Below are 17,560 nucleotides of genomic sequence, written 5' to 3'. Positions count from 1 at the left end.
GTCTCTTCCAACCTGGTTGTTTCTATGATTCTATGATTCTTCCTAGGGCTAACAATAAGGAAAATTCCAGTTGTTTCCAGAAAAATTAACTACTCCAAACTGAGTAGCTGAAGTGAATAAGGAAAGAAAGGAAAGCATGAAATGTTCACAAGCAGTGCAATAATTCTCCATGTGTCTTTTGACCTTTTTTGCAGCAAGCTAGGCAGCGCAATATTTTGCATTCAATATGACTATGAACGTAAGCAGCCTTTGAAATAACTTTATATTTGAGATGGCAATTCTACATAAAGACAAAATTAGCGTGTGTGTGTGTTAAAATGGCTTAGTTTTGTATTAATGGTTTAGTTTATATTAAACTGGTTGAATTTTAAATATTATGCATATTTCTAACAGAGTAGTTACTTAACCTGAAGTTAAATGTTATCTGTGCTCTTCAAAGGCTAGGGTGCTGTGCACTGGTTATCCCACACAGTAAACCTTCATAATCACCCCCACTAGAAATTCTGAATTCACATCCCCCCCCTCTCCACTCTCTTCTTCTATTGAAAACCTTGCTTAACATTTGTGCTAGTTTGAGCCCAGCTGGGATATTTTGATGAGAAGAATTAGATGATAGGTTGTGATAAGGAAACAATGTTGATGGCTGCTGCCATCATAGCTTGCTGAGATGTATAAGAACAAGAACATAAATATAGATAAGAGAGTCTCTCTCTGAGCTCTGGGGCTACATAAACTTCTCTCTCCCTAACTTGCTGCCTGACTAATCCTTCTGCTTCCTAATCCCCTTAGACGACCCTCCAAACTCACCTTGAGCATAAGGCAAAGTCTGGGGTAAGGTAGAGGGTGGGAGAAGGTGGAAGGTCGTTGGGAGCCCCTCCTGGGGACCTCTGGATTTTAGAAGGGCTGTTGTGTTTCAGTATTACTTTTTAACTTGTATATTTCTGTATGTATCTGTATAGATTGTAAATATCTGCTTGTATATTGTGCTAAGCTGTAAATATAGCTTCATTCATTCAATTCCAGCATCTGAAACTAGTCTGGGTGATTTTCCAAAGTGTGTGTGGGGTGGGGAACACCCAAACCATCACATTTTCTTTTTTTTTTTTTTCTATTCATCACTCACTTTTATTTCCCTTCTTCCCTCTCTTAGTAAGGATCTTGTCTATCTTCTGCTCAGGATGGCTTCAAATTGTCTCTGTATGCCAGTTCAAAATTAAGTTCTGGGCTTATATTAGGTTTTTCCTATGTTACTTATTTATCTCTGGAGGTGTTCAAGAAAAGACTGGACAAGGCACTTAGTGCCATGGGTCTAGTTGACTGGATAGGGCTGGGTGTCTAGGTTGGACTGGATGATCTTGGTGGTCTCTTCCAACCTCATTGATTCTGTGATTCTATGATTCAGTGAAACAAGTACAATGCATTTTACACAGTGTAAGTCTGCAAAAGAGTTACCAAGGCTTTTTTATTCTGGCCTGTTTTAGTGGATGTCATTATTGAGCTTCAGACAACTACAGACTTTTATGTCTAGCCTCTATATCTGTGAATGGATATGCAAAATTAATAATATGTATTAATTTTGATATCCAGGCAATGATTGCTAGTAACTATGAAAACTGTTTATTAACATTAAAACTCATCAGAAAACTTATTCACAGGTTCAAAAATGCACAGGTTGGAAATGTATACATGCAGGGCACAGGCAAAATGGAGCACTTATTCTTAAAAGTGGCAAATGCAACTATTATACTGGAAGAGGCTTTTAAGTATATACTCACAAAATTATTATTACCCTACTCCATGAGGGCTAAGCATAGTTCCAGACATTACCCAGATGCTTTCAGGGAACTCTGTCTTGTCAGCCAGATTCTTCTGGGAAATGGAGGCAGGCAATCTCTGACCTTGTCCTCCTGGTTCCTCTGGACAATCTGTGTATCTCCAGGACTTCTTGTCCTTGTCAGGAAACTTTCAGATTTAATTTTCATAGAATCAATCTGGGTTGGAATGGACCACAAGGATCATCTGGTTCCAGCTCCCCCTGCCGTGGGCAGGGACACCCTTCTCTAGATCAGGCTGGCCAGAACCTCATCCAGCCCGGCCTTAAACATCTCCAGATGGGGCCTCAGCCACTTCCCTGGGCAACCCATTCCCAGGCTTTTACCACTCTAAATGCTGAAGAACTTCCTCCTTATGTCCAGTATGCCAGGTTTTGGCAGGATTGTCTTGTGATGTGCAGTCTCAGCACGCTATGCAAGACAATCGTGTGCAGGAATTTAGAGCCTGTTCCAGGCAAATTCAGCACGCAAAATGAGGTGGCAGCAGCCCTATGCTACCTGCTCATCCCTTTTATCAATATCTGGCCTGAGACTAATGGGGCCATTGGACATAGATTAGCCAATCAGAATGGCACTTAGCCAGGCTTCACCATATTAAGCAAAGCCTGGGCTTTCGCTCTCCCTTCCCGTGGTTGCCTCCCTCCAGCACAGAAGTAGGGGCAGCAGGGGATAAGCCCATGTTTGCCCTATCAGGCCTACCACCATAACATCCATGCTAAAGCTCAACTGCAGGTCAACATTTTTTTTTAACAAGATTTCCCCAGAAATTCAGATAATTTTGACCTGATTAGGACTATTCCAGAAGATATCCGTGATGCACTGAAAATTTTCTAAATAAAGATAGTGAATACAGACATCAAAGCAGGACAAGCCATGCTCTAACACATAATCACAGAATATATCTGGTTTGAAGAGACTTCAAAATTCATCCAGACCAACCTTTGACCCAATACTGAAGGGTCAACATGAAACCATGTCCCTAAACAGAGTCCTGGGCAGATCATTCCAATATCTGAGAGCCCTTTCGGTGAAGAAATTTTTCCTAATACCCAGTCTGAACCTCCCCTGGTGAAGCTTGGAAACATTTCCTCTGGTCCTGTATCTTGTCACCAAGGAGAAGAGGCCTGCCTCTCCTCGCTTCAGTATCTTCAAATAGTTGTAGAGAGCAATAAGATCTCCCCTCAGCCTTCTTTTCTCCAGACTGAACAACCTCAGCTCTCCTCACCTGCACCTCATAGGGGTTGTAGGATTAGACATGAGCCTTACTTTCCTCCAAGCATTCCCTAGATAAGATGAGCAGCCTAGAAAAATCAAAGATAAATTAATTAGACCAAAATTCAGTTCTATTCAGCATAGCAATCAACTGTGTATGTGTTCTGCTATGAACAGATATACTCTACAAGTTACAACCTTACTTGGTCCTGTGCTGAGTTCTTGATGCCTCTGTGCCAAAGAGATCTTTTCCAGTTTGCCTCTTACTTTGGACTGCCTCAAAGAATTAAAAATTCACCCACCTCTGCTGTCAGCCCTGCAGGGGTCAGATGGCAAAAGTTCTTTTGCTTTTGACAAATATGGGGTTCAGAAAGAGTAGACATAGTCTTCAAACTGTATGGAGTCATTACCATTCTTGAGGTATTAACATTGTTTGCATCAGCGTTCTCCGTGGGGTAATAGTTGCTGTAACGTAATAACCAGCTGTGAATCCAGACGTGAGAACCATGTTTGAAGCAAAGATAATATCAAATCCTAATCATTCCTGACATAGTACCAATATATTACAACTATAATGTAACTAGTGGGGTTCCACAGGGGTCAGTACTGGGACCAGTTCTGTTCAACAGATTCAGAGGGCACAGAGTGCACTGTCAGCTAGTTTGCTGATAACACCAAACTGGGTGGAATGGCTGCCACAGCAGAAGGCTGTGCTGCCATTCTGCCAGACTTGGACAGGCTGGAGGTTTGGGCAGGAAGAGATTGAATGAAATTCAACAAGGGCAAGTGTAGAGTCTTGCACCTGGGAAAGAACAAGCCCAGGGATCAGTATAGGTTGGAAGGCAGTGAAAGGAAATAGGATCTGGAGGTCCTAGCTGATGGGAGGTTGGCCATGAGCCAGCAATGTGCTCTTGTGGCCAGGAGGGCCAATGCCATTCTGGGGTGTATTAGAAGGGCTGTGGTTAGTAGGTCGAGAGAGGTTCTTCTGCCCCTCTACTTTGACCTGTTGAGTCCACATCTTGAGTACTGTGTTTAGTTCTGGGGCCCCCAGTTCAAGTGGGACATAGAACTCCTTGAGAAAGTCCAGTGCAAAGTCACAAAGATTATGAAAGTAGTGGAACATCTGTCTTATGAGGAGAGACTGAAGAAGCTGGGTCTCTTTAACTTGGAGAAGAGGAGACTGAGACATGACCTCATCAGTATTTATAATGATGTAAAGGTGAGTGTCTGGAGGATGGAGCCAGGCTCTGCTCAGTGATGCCCAGTGACAGGACAAGGTGCAATGAGTGGAAGTTGAGGCATAGGATGTTCGTTTAAACATGAGGAGAACTTTTTTCCCTGTGAGGGTGACAGAACTGCCCAGGGGATTGTGGAATCTCCCTCTCTGGAGATATTCAAGACTCATCTGGATGCATTCCTGTGTGATCTGGTATAGGTGATCCTGCTCTGGCAGAAGGGTTGGACTGGAGCTTTTGAGGTCCCTTCCAGCCCCTGACATTCTGTGTGATTCTGTCTGTGTCGTTACATTCTGGTTTTGCTGCTCTGTATCAATTAATTCGTGTCTCAATAAAGGCCATTATGTGATGGAAATAACTGCTGATTACAGATAAATATAGATCTTTACTAATAGCAGCTATATTGAGAACTACATTGAAGGAGAAAGAGTAAACATTTAGTCATGTAAACTTTCAAAATTCTAGTTCAATGGCGTAGATCTAATTGTGTGTTGCAATGACATTTAACATGCTTAGTGATTTATGAATTGAGATATCCTTCTGTAGTCTTAGAGCTAACCAAATCTCTTTCCAAGTAAGAATAGCAATTGTAGTTCTGCAAAGTGTTACAAAGGGGAAATTAATGCCAATGATATTTTTGTCCAAATTGAATATTGTTATTAATTTTGATATTCAGAACTCTTGCCATCCCTGACCACTAATTTTAATAATAATCAGTTCTTGCACCGTCATGGAAACATTTTACAGAAAATATCTAGATCTGTTAATAACCAGCAAAATATATAAACATTAATTGAACTGGAAGAGAATGTTCTTGCGGCCAATACCGCCTCACAATCAATATACCACTTGCCCACTGGATGGACACGAGGAGCTCTTTTCTGCTCCTAGCAGAAGGCAATAGAGCATTACAAAGAGGCAACTATCATACTGGAAGAGGCTTTTAAGTATTTACTCACAAAATAATTATTACCCGACTTGTGGGGGCTAGCTATGGTTTCAGACAGAACCCAAACGCTTTCAGGGAATTCTGTCTTGTTGACTCCTGAGACTTGATTCTTCCCAGGCTTCTGGGAAAAGGAGGCAGACAATCTCTGACCTTGTCTCCTGGCTCCTCTGGACAATCTGTGTATCTCCAGGACTTCTTCATCTTGGCAGGAGACTTTCAGGTGCCGGCAGGATGTCTTGCGATGTGTAGTCTCAGCACAATGTCACACTGAGTATGCAGGCCAATCATGTGCAGGTATCCAGAGTCTGCTCCTGGTAAAACGCAAGACAGTGGAGTTTCCAGGCAAACAATAAGGCAGCAGGCAATAGCAGGCATGGCAGGGCACACTAGAGCACAGCAGAGCACATTGTTTACCTGCGTATCTCTTTTTATCAATGTGGGGCCAAGACTAATTGCCCTTTGGACACAGAATAGGCAATCAGAATGGCAGTTAGCCAAACCTTACCTTATTAGGCAAAGCCATAGGCTTGCTTTTCCCAAATTTGGAAAAAAGCACAGGCCTTGCACAAGGTGGGCACAAGCTAAGTGTGTGTGCTTTGTTTACCACAGGACCATGGACAGGTCAGAGTCCTTAGACTTAGTGGCTCCAGGTTCTTTTATCTTCTTTTCTGTGCTTGCTTCTCCAGTGGAGCAGAAAAAGCATACCTGGACAAGCCAGGATATGTATTAAGTCTATTTGGGCCTATGAGGCCTACAGCAACAGAAAGGACTGACAAACAGGGAATTTTCTGTATGTCCAAACATAATTTCTTTTTCATTTAACTTCAGAGTAATAATGAAAAATAATTGCCATATTATATTTAAAAATAGGTTATTTACAGGTTATTTTCCAGATATTTACAATATCCTGAAATTTCTCTTTATTAGACTTTTTTTTTTTTTTTTTTTTTTTTTTTTTTTTTTTTTTGTCCTATCAGTAATACAACAGAGACAATGTACATTTTGGAGCACAAGCTAATGAGAAATATCATTAGCCATGGCATGTAGATTGAAGAGTCTTAAAAATTGGTAAAATATAGTATTTACTTTTAGATATCACAGAACCATGGAATTTGATTCTGTAACTTGCAGTGTAAATTAAAAAATACAGAATCATTTGGGTTGAAAAAGACCCTCAAGATTGTCAAGCCCACCATTAACCTACTCTATAAAGCTCACCATTAAGTCATGTGATCCATAAGCACCACATCTACATGGCTTTTAAACACATCCATGGATGGTAACTCAACCACAGATTCACAGAAACATCCAGGTTGTAAAAGAACCTCAGGATCACCAAGTCCAACTTATAACTCTACTCTACAAGATTCACCTTAAACCATATCCTTAAACACCACATCCAAACAACCCTTAAGCACATCCAGGGTTGGTGACTCAACCACCTCCCTGGGCAGCCTGTTCCAATGCCTGACAACAATTTCAATGAAAAAAACTACTCCCTAAGGTCCAGTATAAGCCCTCCCACCTGGTGCAGGCTTGAGGCCATTCATAGAATCAAACCAGGTTGGAAGAGACTTCCAAGATCATCAGGCCAACCTAGCACCCAGCCCTATCCAGTAAACTAGACCATGGCACTAAGTGCCTCATCCAGGCTTTTCTGTGAACCACACTTCCAGGATGGTGACTCCATCACCTCCCCTGGGGCCGCCCATTCCAATGCCAATCACTCTCTCTGGCAAGAACTTCCTCCTAACATCCAGCCTAGACCTCCCCTCAGCACAACATGGAGACTGTGGTCCCCTTGTTCTGTTGCTGGTTGCCTGGCAGAAAGAGACCAAACCCCCACCTGGCTACAGCCTCACGGTCTATCACTAGTCACTAGGAGATGAGACCAACACCCACCTCAATATATTAACATTAGGGTGAATTAATTATAAACTTCCTTAGTATTTTTTCAGGATGTTTTAGACGGTCTCTAGTTGCTACTTGATTGTTAATCCTCATCAATTGCCATCACAAATAATACTGATCTTACTTTTTATAGTAGAGTTCAAAGTAAAATGATTAGTAGATTTCCTATTTTTCTATTAATTCCATCTTATTTGGAACCATTACCTGTTGTCAACAATTCCAACAGTCTGTCCTACAATGAAGTTGTAAATAAAATTGACATTTGGTGCCATGCAGTTTGAACATTTAGAATTTTCATGGCCTTTAGATGCACAAGAATTAATAACCTTTTGTATCCAATCCACAGCTGTTACTGGAGCATTTGGAGTGCCTTGTCTCAAGACATGAAAGGTCGCTGAGGATGACAGTGGTGAAACGGCAAGCACAGTCTCCCTCAGGAGTTTCCAGTGAAGTTGAGGTCCTCAAAGCTCTGAAATCTCTGTTTGAGCACCACAAGGCTTGGATGAAAGGTATAGTATGGGAAAAAAAAAATCTTACTAAATATACTATTTAACTTATTTGTCTATTGCCTTGTGATGCAGGAGAGAAACTGTACTTCTTATTTACTTCCTGGAATATGTCATATACTTACACTGTTTGCATGTGTTCAGAGAAATGTAAGCAAATCTCACCTCTACCACACAGTACTTTTTATATTTAGCATTAACAGGACACCATGACCTTTGTTGTCTGGATGATATGCTTTTAAGTTACTGCTGAGAAAAGATTGTGTGAATGAAACTTTGTGTAACTGTAAGATATCACCTTGATCAGTGTTATATGAATTCAGAAATCCTGTCATGTCTAGAAATTTCCATGCTTAGAAGATGTGTGAATATAGTATGTGCCACAAAATTACACACAGGGAGTACGTGATGGTATACAACAATATAGGTAGGTGATAACCTACACTGTACAGTTTATATAATTAAATTTAAGCATGTATTTCCATTTCACAGAAATCAGCCACTTCCATAAGTACTTTTGGAAGCCATCTGAGAAATACAAGAAGCTGGGGGATATTCAAATAATTATCTCCATTCTTGTTGACTTAGCTTTAAGTAACACTTTGAAGGTGCTTCATTCACTAAGAAAACATGCACAAAAGTGTTTTTCAGTCTTTCTTATTTTAGAGCATTCTTTTATACTCATGAGGAGTCCAAACCTCCAGAAACCTTCCTCCTATTGAGCTCAGATGCAATTGTCAGCATGGGCACCTTGAGCATCCTGAAATTTGCTCAGTACAAGAACAAATTCACTTGCCAGATTGTTTCACAATTTGTTGTCAGGCTTATGCTTTTCCCATAGCAAAAGCACAGCAATGAAGTATGGGAGATTCTGTCCTGCCTACTGCTGTTGAGAAGAATGGCTTACTGGCAAAGAACTTTGTAGGAACTGTCTTGGCTGATTTACTGCGCTCATTGCTGTGGGGTGAATTGCTTCTCTGTTTGAGACGGTCAGGTAAGCAGGGGAAACATTGTGCAGCACTGCATTTGAAACTTGACTTCACAGTTGGGCTGCATGATGTAGAACTAGTTTAGTGATCTCACAGTAATAAACCTAAGCTTTCCAAATTCAGAGGCTGTAATGGAGGGTATTAATTAATACAAGATGGGTTTTTCCTTGAAATTAATATTGCTTATTAATGTTGATATTCAGAACACTCTCACCCCTGCCCAGTCATTTTTATTAATAATAAGTTCTTTGCAATGGTCATGGAAACATTATACAAAGGACTAATTGGATCTAGAACAAATAACTAGCATAATACAACATTAAACTCAATTGATCTGGAAAAGAGGTGTTCTGCAGTCAATATATCACTTGCCACTGGATGGACCAGGAAGCTCCTTTCTGTTTAAGACAGAAGGCTAGGATTCAATTAAATTCAATTAGAGAGTTTGCTAAGATTGCTAAAGAGCTTTGAGTATTCACTCACAAAAATTAGCTTCCATTTTGAAAGACTAGCTACGGGCTCAAGACAGTAACCAAATGTTTGCAGGGGGTTCTGTCGTGTCTTCTTGTGCTACTTTGAAGCTAGATAGAATGTTTGGTGAGGAGAACTATATTATAGGCTGTAAAAGGAAAGCAACAGTGATGCCTACTTCCCTCACAGTCTTGCTAAGAAGTAAGGGAACAAGAAAGGAAAACATCAGATAACACTCTCACCATTTTTTGTTACTCTGGCTTGGGCTGCTGACTGAGCTGTATCTCTCTAACACACTCTTCCATTTGGCCTAACCCACTTTGCTTCTTAACCTCTTGGCCGAACTTTATTCTTCCTAGGACTGGGAGTAAGATTGAGAGGGGCAGGGAGAAGGTGAAGGTGGTGGTTGAGAGCCCCTCCTAGGGACTCAGGTTTCTGGGAGGGGAGTTGTGTTTCTGTATTACCTTTTACCTTGTATATTCTGTATATAACTGTGTATACTGTAAATATCTGCTTGTGTATTGTGCTAGCTGTAAATATAAGCTTCATTCATATTTCCAGAACCGACTGAGTCTAGCCTGGGTGATTTCTAAAGTGTGGGGGGGCAGGGAACACCCAAACTGTCACACTTGTCAACAATTGAGGGGCTCTGATCTTCCCAGGCTCTTAGTGGAGGTGCTGGGAGAAAAGTAGACAATCTCTGTCCTGGTTCTGATTCCTTTTGACTCTAATTTGGCAGAAAACTTGCAGAGGGGCAGGCAGGATGTCTTGCAGATGTGCAATCTTGTCAGAACATCATGCTGGCTAGCAAGCCTATTGTGTGGAGGCCTTTGGTGCCCATTCCTGGCAAATTACGGAGCAGTTTTCATTCAGACAAATCCAAAAGCCTTAGGGTTTGTTACTCTGTAGCAGGGCTAGCTATAGTTTAGCAAGCATAATACTGTAGAGCATATCAGAAGCAATGAGGCAGTAGCACTGACAGAAGCAGAGAGCATGATAAAGCAGAAACAATGGTGGCAGCATGCAAGCAGCAAGCACGTTGTCTCTACCTGCTTATCACTTTTATCAATGTAGTCCAAGTTTAATGGGCCTTTGGACACAGAATAGCCAATCAGAATGGCAGTTAGCCAAGCTTAACCCATATTAGGTGAAGTCAGGGTTTGCTTTTACCTTTTGGGCGCAAAAACAAAGTGTATAAACATGTGCAGGTACCCTGTAAACAAGTTTGGAAGCAGACACAGTGGCAACCCAAGCCCTTTTGTCTTCCTTTCCGCAGTTGCTTTCCCATCAGCAGAAGGAGGAAGAGCAGGAAAAAATGTCTGGGCAAGCCAGGACATGTCCAGGCCTATGTTGGCCTGTTTAGGCTTCCACAACAGAGGCATAGTCAGAAAGCTAAGCAACATCTAAGGATCTATTGTTAAAAGAAATAGCTGTATGTAATGGGTATCTGTAGTTTATAGTATACTTACTTTTTCATTGGTGATGAAATGCGGTGGTTTATGAGTCACACTGGTCAAACTATCAGGTTCAAAGTTAGAGGAGTTTAAGGAACTTAAGCCAAATCAAACCTTGCTTTGTGTTTAGTTGTATCTCTTTAGTTCTGTTCTACTCATTACTTATCATGAAAGCATATTCACTGAAAAAGGGGGAGGAGTGACTGGAGAGCTGCAGAAAAGGACCTGGGGGTGTTGGTGGACAGACAGCTGAACATGAGCCAGCAGTGTGCCCAGGTGGCCAAGAAGGCCAACAGCATCCAGCCCTATATCAGAAATGGTGTGAGCAGCAGGAGGAGCAGGAAGGTGATCATGCCCCTGTACTCAGCACTTGTAAGACCACACCTCAAGTACTGTGTACAGTTTTTGGTCACCACAGTGTAGGACGGACATTGAGGTGTTGGAGCGGATGCAGAGAAGGGCGACGAGGCTGGGGAGAGGTCTGGAAAACATGACCTGTGAGGAGCAGCTGAGGGAACTGGAGTTATTAGTCTGGAGAAGAGGAGGCTGAGAGGGGACCTTATTGTCCTCTGCAACTACCTAGAAGAGGGCTGTAGTGAGGCTGGATCTGGTCTCTTCTCCAGAATTACTACTGATAGGACAAGAAGAAATGGCCTCAAGTTGCATCAGGAGAAGTTTAGGTTGGATGTTGGGAGGAAGTTCTTTCCTGAGCAGGTAGTCAGGCACTGAACAGGCTGCCAATGGAGGTGGTGGAGTTGCCATCCCTGGAGGTGTTTAAGAGGAAGGTGGATGTGTGGTGCTTGAGGTCTATGGTCTAGGATGAAGGATGCTGGGATGAAGGTTGGACTGGATGATCCTGGTGGTCCTTTCCAAGTATAGCGATTCCTAATAATTAGCTGTTGTGCTAAGGGAATTGGTTAGTCAAGGACTTGTCAGTGTGAAACTAATGATTGGACTCGATGAGCTTGAAGGGGCTTTTCCAATCTAGGAAATTCTGTGATTCTGTGAAAAAACTAGTAAAGAGAATGCAATGACTTCTAGCTGCTGTAAGGAATTAATTATTTTAAGCTTTTTTATGTCATTAAGGCTTACAAAACGCTGGGTTATTAAAAATGTCTTTTGAGGATTGAAAGAGTTTCTTGTCTAGCTTTGTGCTTTTATCCAGTGCTTATAAACATTGATAAAATCTATAGAGTAGGAAGCTTCCCTGCTTTTATACTTTTTTGACACTGTACTAGATAAATATGAGGCATCACAAAAAGTGAACTTTAAATAGATTCTGATTATTCAGCAGTTATGTATTCTTACACATATTCTATAAGGTCCTGCACCGTGGGTCAGGGCAATCTCAAGCACAAATCCAGGCTGGGCAATGAGTGGCTGGAGAGGAGCCTAGAGGAGAGGGACTTGAGGGTGCTGGTGGACAAGATGCTCAACACAAGCCAGAAGTGTGCCCTTGTAGCCCTGAGGTCCAACCAGATGCTGGCGGCATCTGGAGGAGTGTGGCCAGCAGCTCTCATGAAACCCCCGCCTGGAGTACTGCATTCAGTTCTGGAGCCACTATTACAAGAAGTATGTAACATGCTGGAGCGTGTCCAGAGAAGGGCCACTGGGTTGATAAGAGGGCTGGAGCAGCTCTGCTATGAGGACAGAATGAAATAGTGGGGCTATTCAGTCTGCAGAAGAGGAGGCTCCCAGGTGACCTTGTGGCCTTCCAGTATCTGAAGGGGCCTACAAAAAAGCTAGGGAGGGACTTTTTAGGCTATGAAGGAGTGACAGGACTGGAGGGAATGGAGCAAAGCTGGAGATGGGTAGGTTCAGAATGGACATGAGGAGGAAGTTGTTGAGCATGAGAATGGTGAGAGCCTGGAATGGGTTGCCCAGGGGTGGTTGAGGCCCCATGGCTGGAGATGTTTAAGGGCCAGGGTGGCTGAGGCTGTGGGCAGCCTGATCTAGGGTAGGGTGTCCCTGCCCGTGTCAGGGGGGGTGGACCTAGATGATCCTTATGGTCCTTTCCAACCCTGACTAATTCTATGATTCTATTATCAAGATTTTAGTGGTTTAGGTAATATGCAGTTTATTTTGCCTCTAATGTTGACCATTTTTGTCTTGAGTTAGACTGAAGATAAATATAATATTTTTACCTATATTCTTGGCAAATCTTTTTAAAAATATTTTTTAGTATACCAGGATAAAGTCAGTCTTCAGTTCATAAAAAAAATTGTTTAACACAGGTACCCACCTTATACATGCAATGTTTCCCTCTCCCAATGTTCATGACAATTATCAGTGTAGAAAAATCAACCATCTGCAATCATGTTAGCAGGAGATGTCTTGCATTTGAAAGCCAGGTTTAAAGTTGATTGCCCAAAATAACTGTTTAGGTTTTTTTTCCCCAAGTGTTATTCATCTATGTGATGAACCATTTTTTTATTTTGATACAATATTTTTATTAAAAAACATTCCCAGATGAATCAAGGAAACAGTGTCGCATTTATTTTGTTTTAAAATAATTTGCTACAAACCTAGCAGAAATTATTTCAGGTACCAAAACTATGGCTGTAGGACTGTATCAGAGGTGTTTTAAACACCATCCGGATTCATAGAATCATAGAATCTAACCAGGGTGGAAGAGACCTCCAAGATCATCCAGGCCAACCTAGCACCAGCCCTAGCCAGTCAACTAGACCATTGTCTTGGGTTCAAATGCAGGTTCCCAGAGACTCTTATAAATTTGGTAGACCCAATGACAATTTATAGAATTTATAGAGTGCCCTCCCTCTTCCCCCTCCTTTCCCCAAAAGACAGGGAGAGAGATAAAGGTAGGGACACCCAAATAAATCAATCTCACTCGATTTGGAAGTTAAAAAGGAAAAGTTTAACAATAACTTAGAAAAAGGGATTGGAGGTAGGGGAGGTTTACAAAGGATAAGGAAGGGAAAACAGCAAAATACAAACAGGGATGGATACAACCCGAGTAGTGTGATGGTGTCTCTGCCTCGTGGCTGCCACGTGTTGTGCTGGTATGCAGTATCAGTGTGTGTGTGATCATGAACGCAGGAAGAGAGAAAGAGCAAGAGAGTGAGGAGCAGGAAGTGCTCCTCTTTTATACCGCAGGAAGTGGGGGGAGTGGGCTAACCATCACCTGGAGTGTGGCCCACCCTGAGGAGGGGCCAAGACCCCTAGGGTCAGGTTCAGGGTCACTCCCCCAGGAGTGTTAACCCTATAAATTCCACCCCTTGGTTAGACCACTTCCACCTTCCTAAGAACAGTCTTCTTCTCCAAAGATGGGAAAAAAGGTGTCCATGGGTTAAGAGTTCTTAAAGTCCTTCTTGGTCCCCGGCTGTATCTCAAGGCGATGTGCTCCTCTGGTCCGGTGTAGGTTGCTGAGATGTGAGCAGGGCAGGAACGGAAGAAAAGTCAGTGAATCAGGAACAGTTCTTGTTGGAACTCAGGAAAGTCTTTTCCCTCTGTGAAGAAAAAACATCAGGAACAGTCTCTCTTGGTGTCTGGCATCAGGGGAACAGGTGTGGATGAGATGGCTGTAGACATCCTCTGGAGGGAAAATCAGGAACAGTCTCTCACTGCAGGGCATCAGTGACGAATCAGATGCAGGGTTCTGGTTGGACGCCGTGGGTGTGATGCGATGTTGTAGGACTCTGGATAGCTGCTGCTGTCATGTAGGTTCTGTTGGACGCCGTGTAGTGGGTGAGGGTATAACTACAAAAAAAAACTTGTAACCTCTTATGAACTATAATACAAGTATTGCACAACTATGATACAAGTATTGCACAACTATGATACAACTATTATACAACTATAATACAAGATAACCTGAAAGTATCTGGAACACATGGAATCAACTCTGAGATTTCAAAACCTTTTTCAGCTAAAGAGAGGTTTCTCTGAGGGACACACTCGATAACACCAGTTTCCATCATCACCCAGTAGGTATGACCAGGACCCTCTGCAGATACCACCCCTTTGATAGGTTTTCCCCCACCAGAGGCAGGAGCAACCCACACAGTCTTTCCCAGTAGATTCCTTTCACAGACCACAGGAACTCCATCTCCCTCAACTGTGGGCAGTAGGGCAAACTGAGCAGGACCAGCTCTGTTAACTGATCCCCTGCTGTTCACCAGCCAAGTGGCTTCTGCAAGGTGCTTCTCCCAGTTTCTGAGAGTTCCACCTCCCATGGCCTTCAGGGTGGTTTTCAGCAGGCCATTGTGTTGCTCAATCTTTCCTGCAGCTTGTGGGTAGTATGGGATGTGCTAAACCCATTCTATCCCATGCTCTTTTGCCCAGTTGCTTACAAGGTGGTTCTTGAAATGGGTCCCATTGTCTGACTCAATTCTCTCTGGGGTACCGTGTCTCCACAGGATGTGGCTCTGCAGACCCAGAATGGTGTTACGGGCAGTAGCATGAGGTACTGGGTAGGTTTCCAGCCACCCCGTGCTTCCCTCCACCATGGCTAACACACACTGCTTGCCACTGCGAGACCAAGGCAGAGTGATGTAATCCATCTGCCAGGCCTCCCCATACCTGTACTTTGACCACCGTCCCCCGTACCACAAAGGCTTCATGCACTTGGCTTGCTTTATGGCAGCACAGATGTCACAGGCATGGATAACCTGAGTTATGGCCTCCATGGATATGTCCATGGACCTGTCTCGGGTCCATTGGTATGTGGCATCTCTTCCTTGGTGGCCAGAAGAGTCATGTGCCCACCGAGCTAGGAACAGTTCACCTTTGTGCTTCCAGTCCAGGTCAATCTGGCAGATGTGGGCAGCCTGGTCAGCTTGGTGGTTATGCTGCTGCTCTTCAGTGGCTCTGCTCTTTGGGATGTGAGCACTGATGTGTCGGATTTTAACTGGTAGTTTGTCCAGGCGTGCAGAAATGTCTTGCCAGAGATCAGCAGCCCAAATAGGCTTCCCTTTTCTCTGCCAATCATTTCTCTTCCACTCCTTCAGCCACCCCCATAAGGCATTTGCTACCATCCATGAGTCGGTGTAGATGTATAGCATTGGCCACTGCTCTCGTTCGGCAATGTCCAGGGCCAGCTGGATGGCTTTCACCTCAGCATACTGGCTGGATTCACCCTCTCCATCTCTTGCCTCTGCAACCCTGCGTGTGGGGTTCCAGACGGCAGCCTTCCATCTTCGCTTGCTGCCTACCAGACGGCAGGATCCATCTGTGAAGAGAGCATATGCCTTTTCCTCCTCAGGAAGGTCACTGTATGGGGGGGCTTCCTCGGCACGGGTCACTGCCTTCTCTTCTGCTGGCTTTCCAAAGTCAGTGCCCTCTGGCCAGTTGGTGATGACCTCTACAATGCCTGGACGCTCGAGAGTCCCCATCCTAGCCCTCTGAGTTATCAGAGCCATCCACTTACTCCAAGTGGCATCTGTGGCATGGTGCGGAGTCGAACCCTTCCCTTTAAACATCCAAGTCAGGACTGGAAGCCTTGGAGCTAAAAGGAGTGGTGACTCCGTCCCAATCACTTCAGAGGCAGCTCTGACTCCCTCATAGGCAGCTAGGATTTCTTTCTCTGTGGGGGTATACTTGGTCCTCTGAGCCTTTGTATGCCTTGCTCCAGAACCCGAGTGGGCAGCCTCTTGTCTCATCAGGAGCTTTCTGCCATAGGCTCCAGCTAGGACCATTCTCACCGGCTGCTGTGTAGAGAATGTTCTTAATCTCTGGGCCGGTTCGGACTGGTCCCAAGGCCATGGCATGGACCACCTCTCGTTTGATCTGGTCAAATGCCACCTGCTGCTCAGGTCCCCACCCAAAGTTATTTCTCTTTCTTGTAACGTCAAAGAGGGGTTTCACAATTTGACTGTACCCGGGAATGTGCATCTTCCAAAAGCCCACAAACCCCAGGAAGGATTGTGTCTCCTTCCGGTTAGTGGGTTCCACCATAGTGGCCACTTTATTCACCACATCCATAGGGATGTGGCGTCGGCCATCCTGCCATCGAACTCCCAGGAACTGGATCTCTCTGGCAGGCCCTTTCACTTTGCTTCTCTTAATGGCAAAACCAGCATCCAACAGGATATTAATGATCTTCTCACCCTTCTGGAAGACCTCCTCTGCTGTCTCACCCCATACAATGATGTCATCGATGTACTGCAGATGTTCCGAGCTCCACCCTTCTCCAGTGCAGTCTGGATGATGCTGTGGCAGATTGTAGGGCTGTGCTTCCACCCTTGAGGCAGTCTGTTCCAGTGGTACTGGACTCCTCTCCAGGTGAAGGCAAACTGCGGCCTACATTCTTCTGCAATGGGGATGGAGAAGAAAGCATTAGCAATGTCGATTGTGGCATACCATTTGGCCTCCTTCGTTTCCAGTTCATACTGCAGCTCCAACATATCAGGCACGGCTGCGCTGATTGGAGGAGTCACTTCATTCAGGCCTCGGAAATCCACCGTGAGTCTCCACTCCCCCGTCTCCTTTCGCACTGGCCATATCGGGCTGTTGAAGGGCGAGTGGCTCTTGCTGATGACAAGCTGCTGCTCCAGGCGGCGAATCAGCTGCTGTATGGGTAGCAGGGAGTCTCTGTTGGTGCGGTATTGCCTGCGATGAACTACACGAGAAGCAATAGGTAACTTGACATCTTCCACCTTGTGGGTACCAACCACGGAAGGGTCATCTGACAAGCCAGGCATATAGACAGCTGCTCTTTGTCTGCAGTCCTCTACAGCTACTATGCCAAAAGCCCACTTGTTCCCTTCGGATCTTTAAAGTACCCTTCCCGGAGAAAGTCGATCCCCAGGATGCAAGGTGCATCAGGGCCAGTTACTATGGAGTGCTTCTCCCACACATTCCCGGTGAGGCTTATCTCAGCCTGCAGCACAGTCAACTCCTGAGACCCCCCTGTGACTCCTGCAATTGTAACAGTTTCTGTCCCCTGTGGCTGGAGGGGATCAGAGTGCATTGGGCACCGGTGTCTACCAACGCTCTGTACTTCTCGGCTTCAGAAGTGCCAGGCCATTTCACAAACACGT

At 44.1% G+C, this 17,560-nt stretch overlaps 1 protein-coding gene across 1 annotated transcript in view; it reads left to right on the top strand.

Moving 5' to 3' along the window:
* Positions 1-17,560, top strand: part of LOC135174811 (liprin-alpha-2-like) — a 485,381-nt gene that overhangs the window by 295,874 nt on the left and 171,947 nt on the right. Inside the window, 1 exon segment of the mRNA XM_064142364.1 lies at positions 7,486-7,635. Coding sequence (XP_063998434.1) covers positions 7,486-7,635 — 150 coding nt within the window.

Source organism: Pogoniulus pusillus, chromosome 4 (assembly GCF_015220805.1).
Source record: "Pogoniulus pusillus isolate bPogPus1 chromosome 4, bPogPus1.pri, whole genome shotgun sequence".
Classification (NCBI taxonomy): Eukaryota; Metazoa; Chordata; class Aves; order Piciformes; family Lybiidae; genus Pogoniulus; species Pogoniulus pusillus.
The sequence above is the reverse complement of the archived record's forward strand: the minus strand, read 5'-3'. Positions and strand labels throughout refer to the sequence as shown.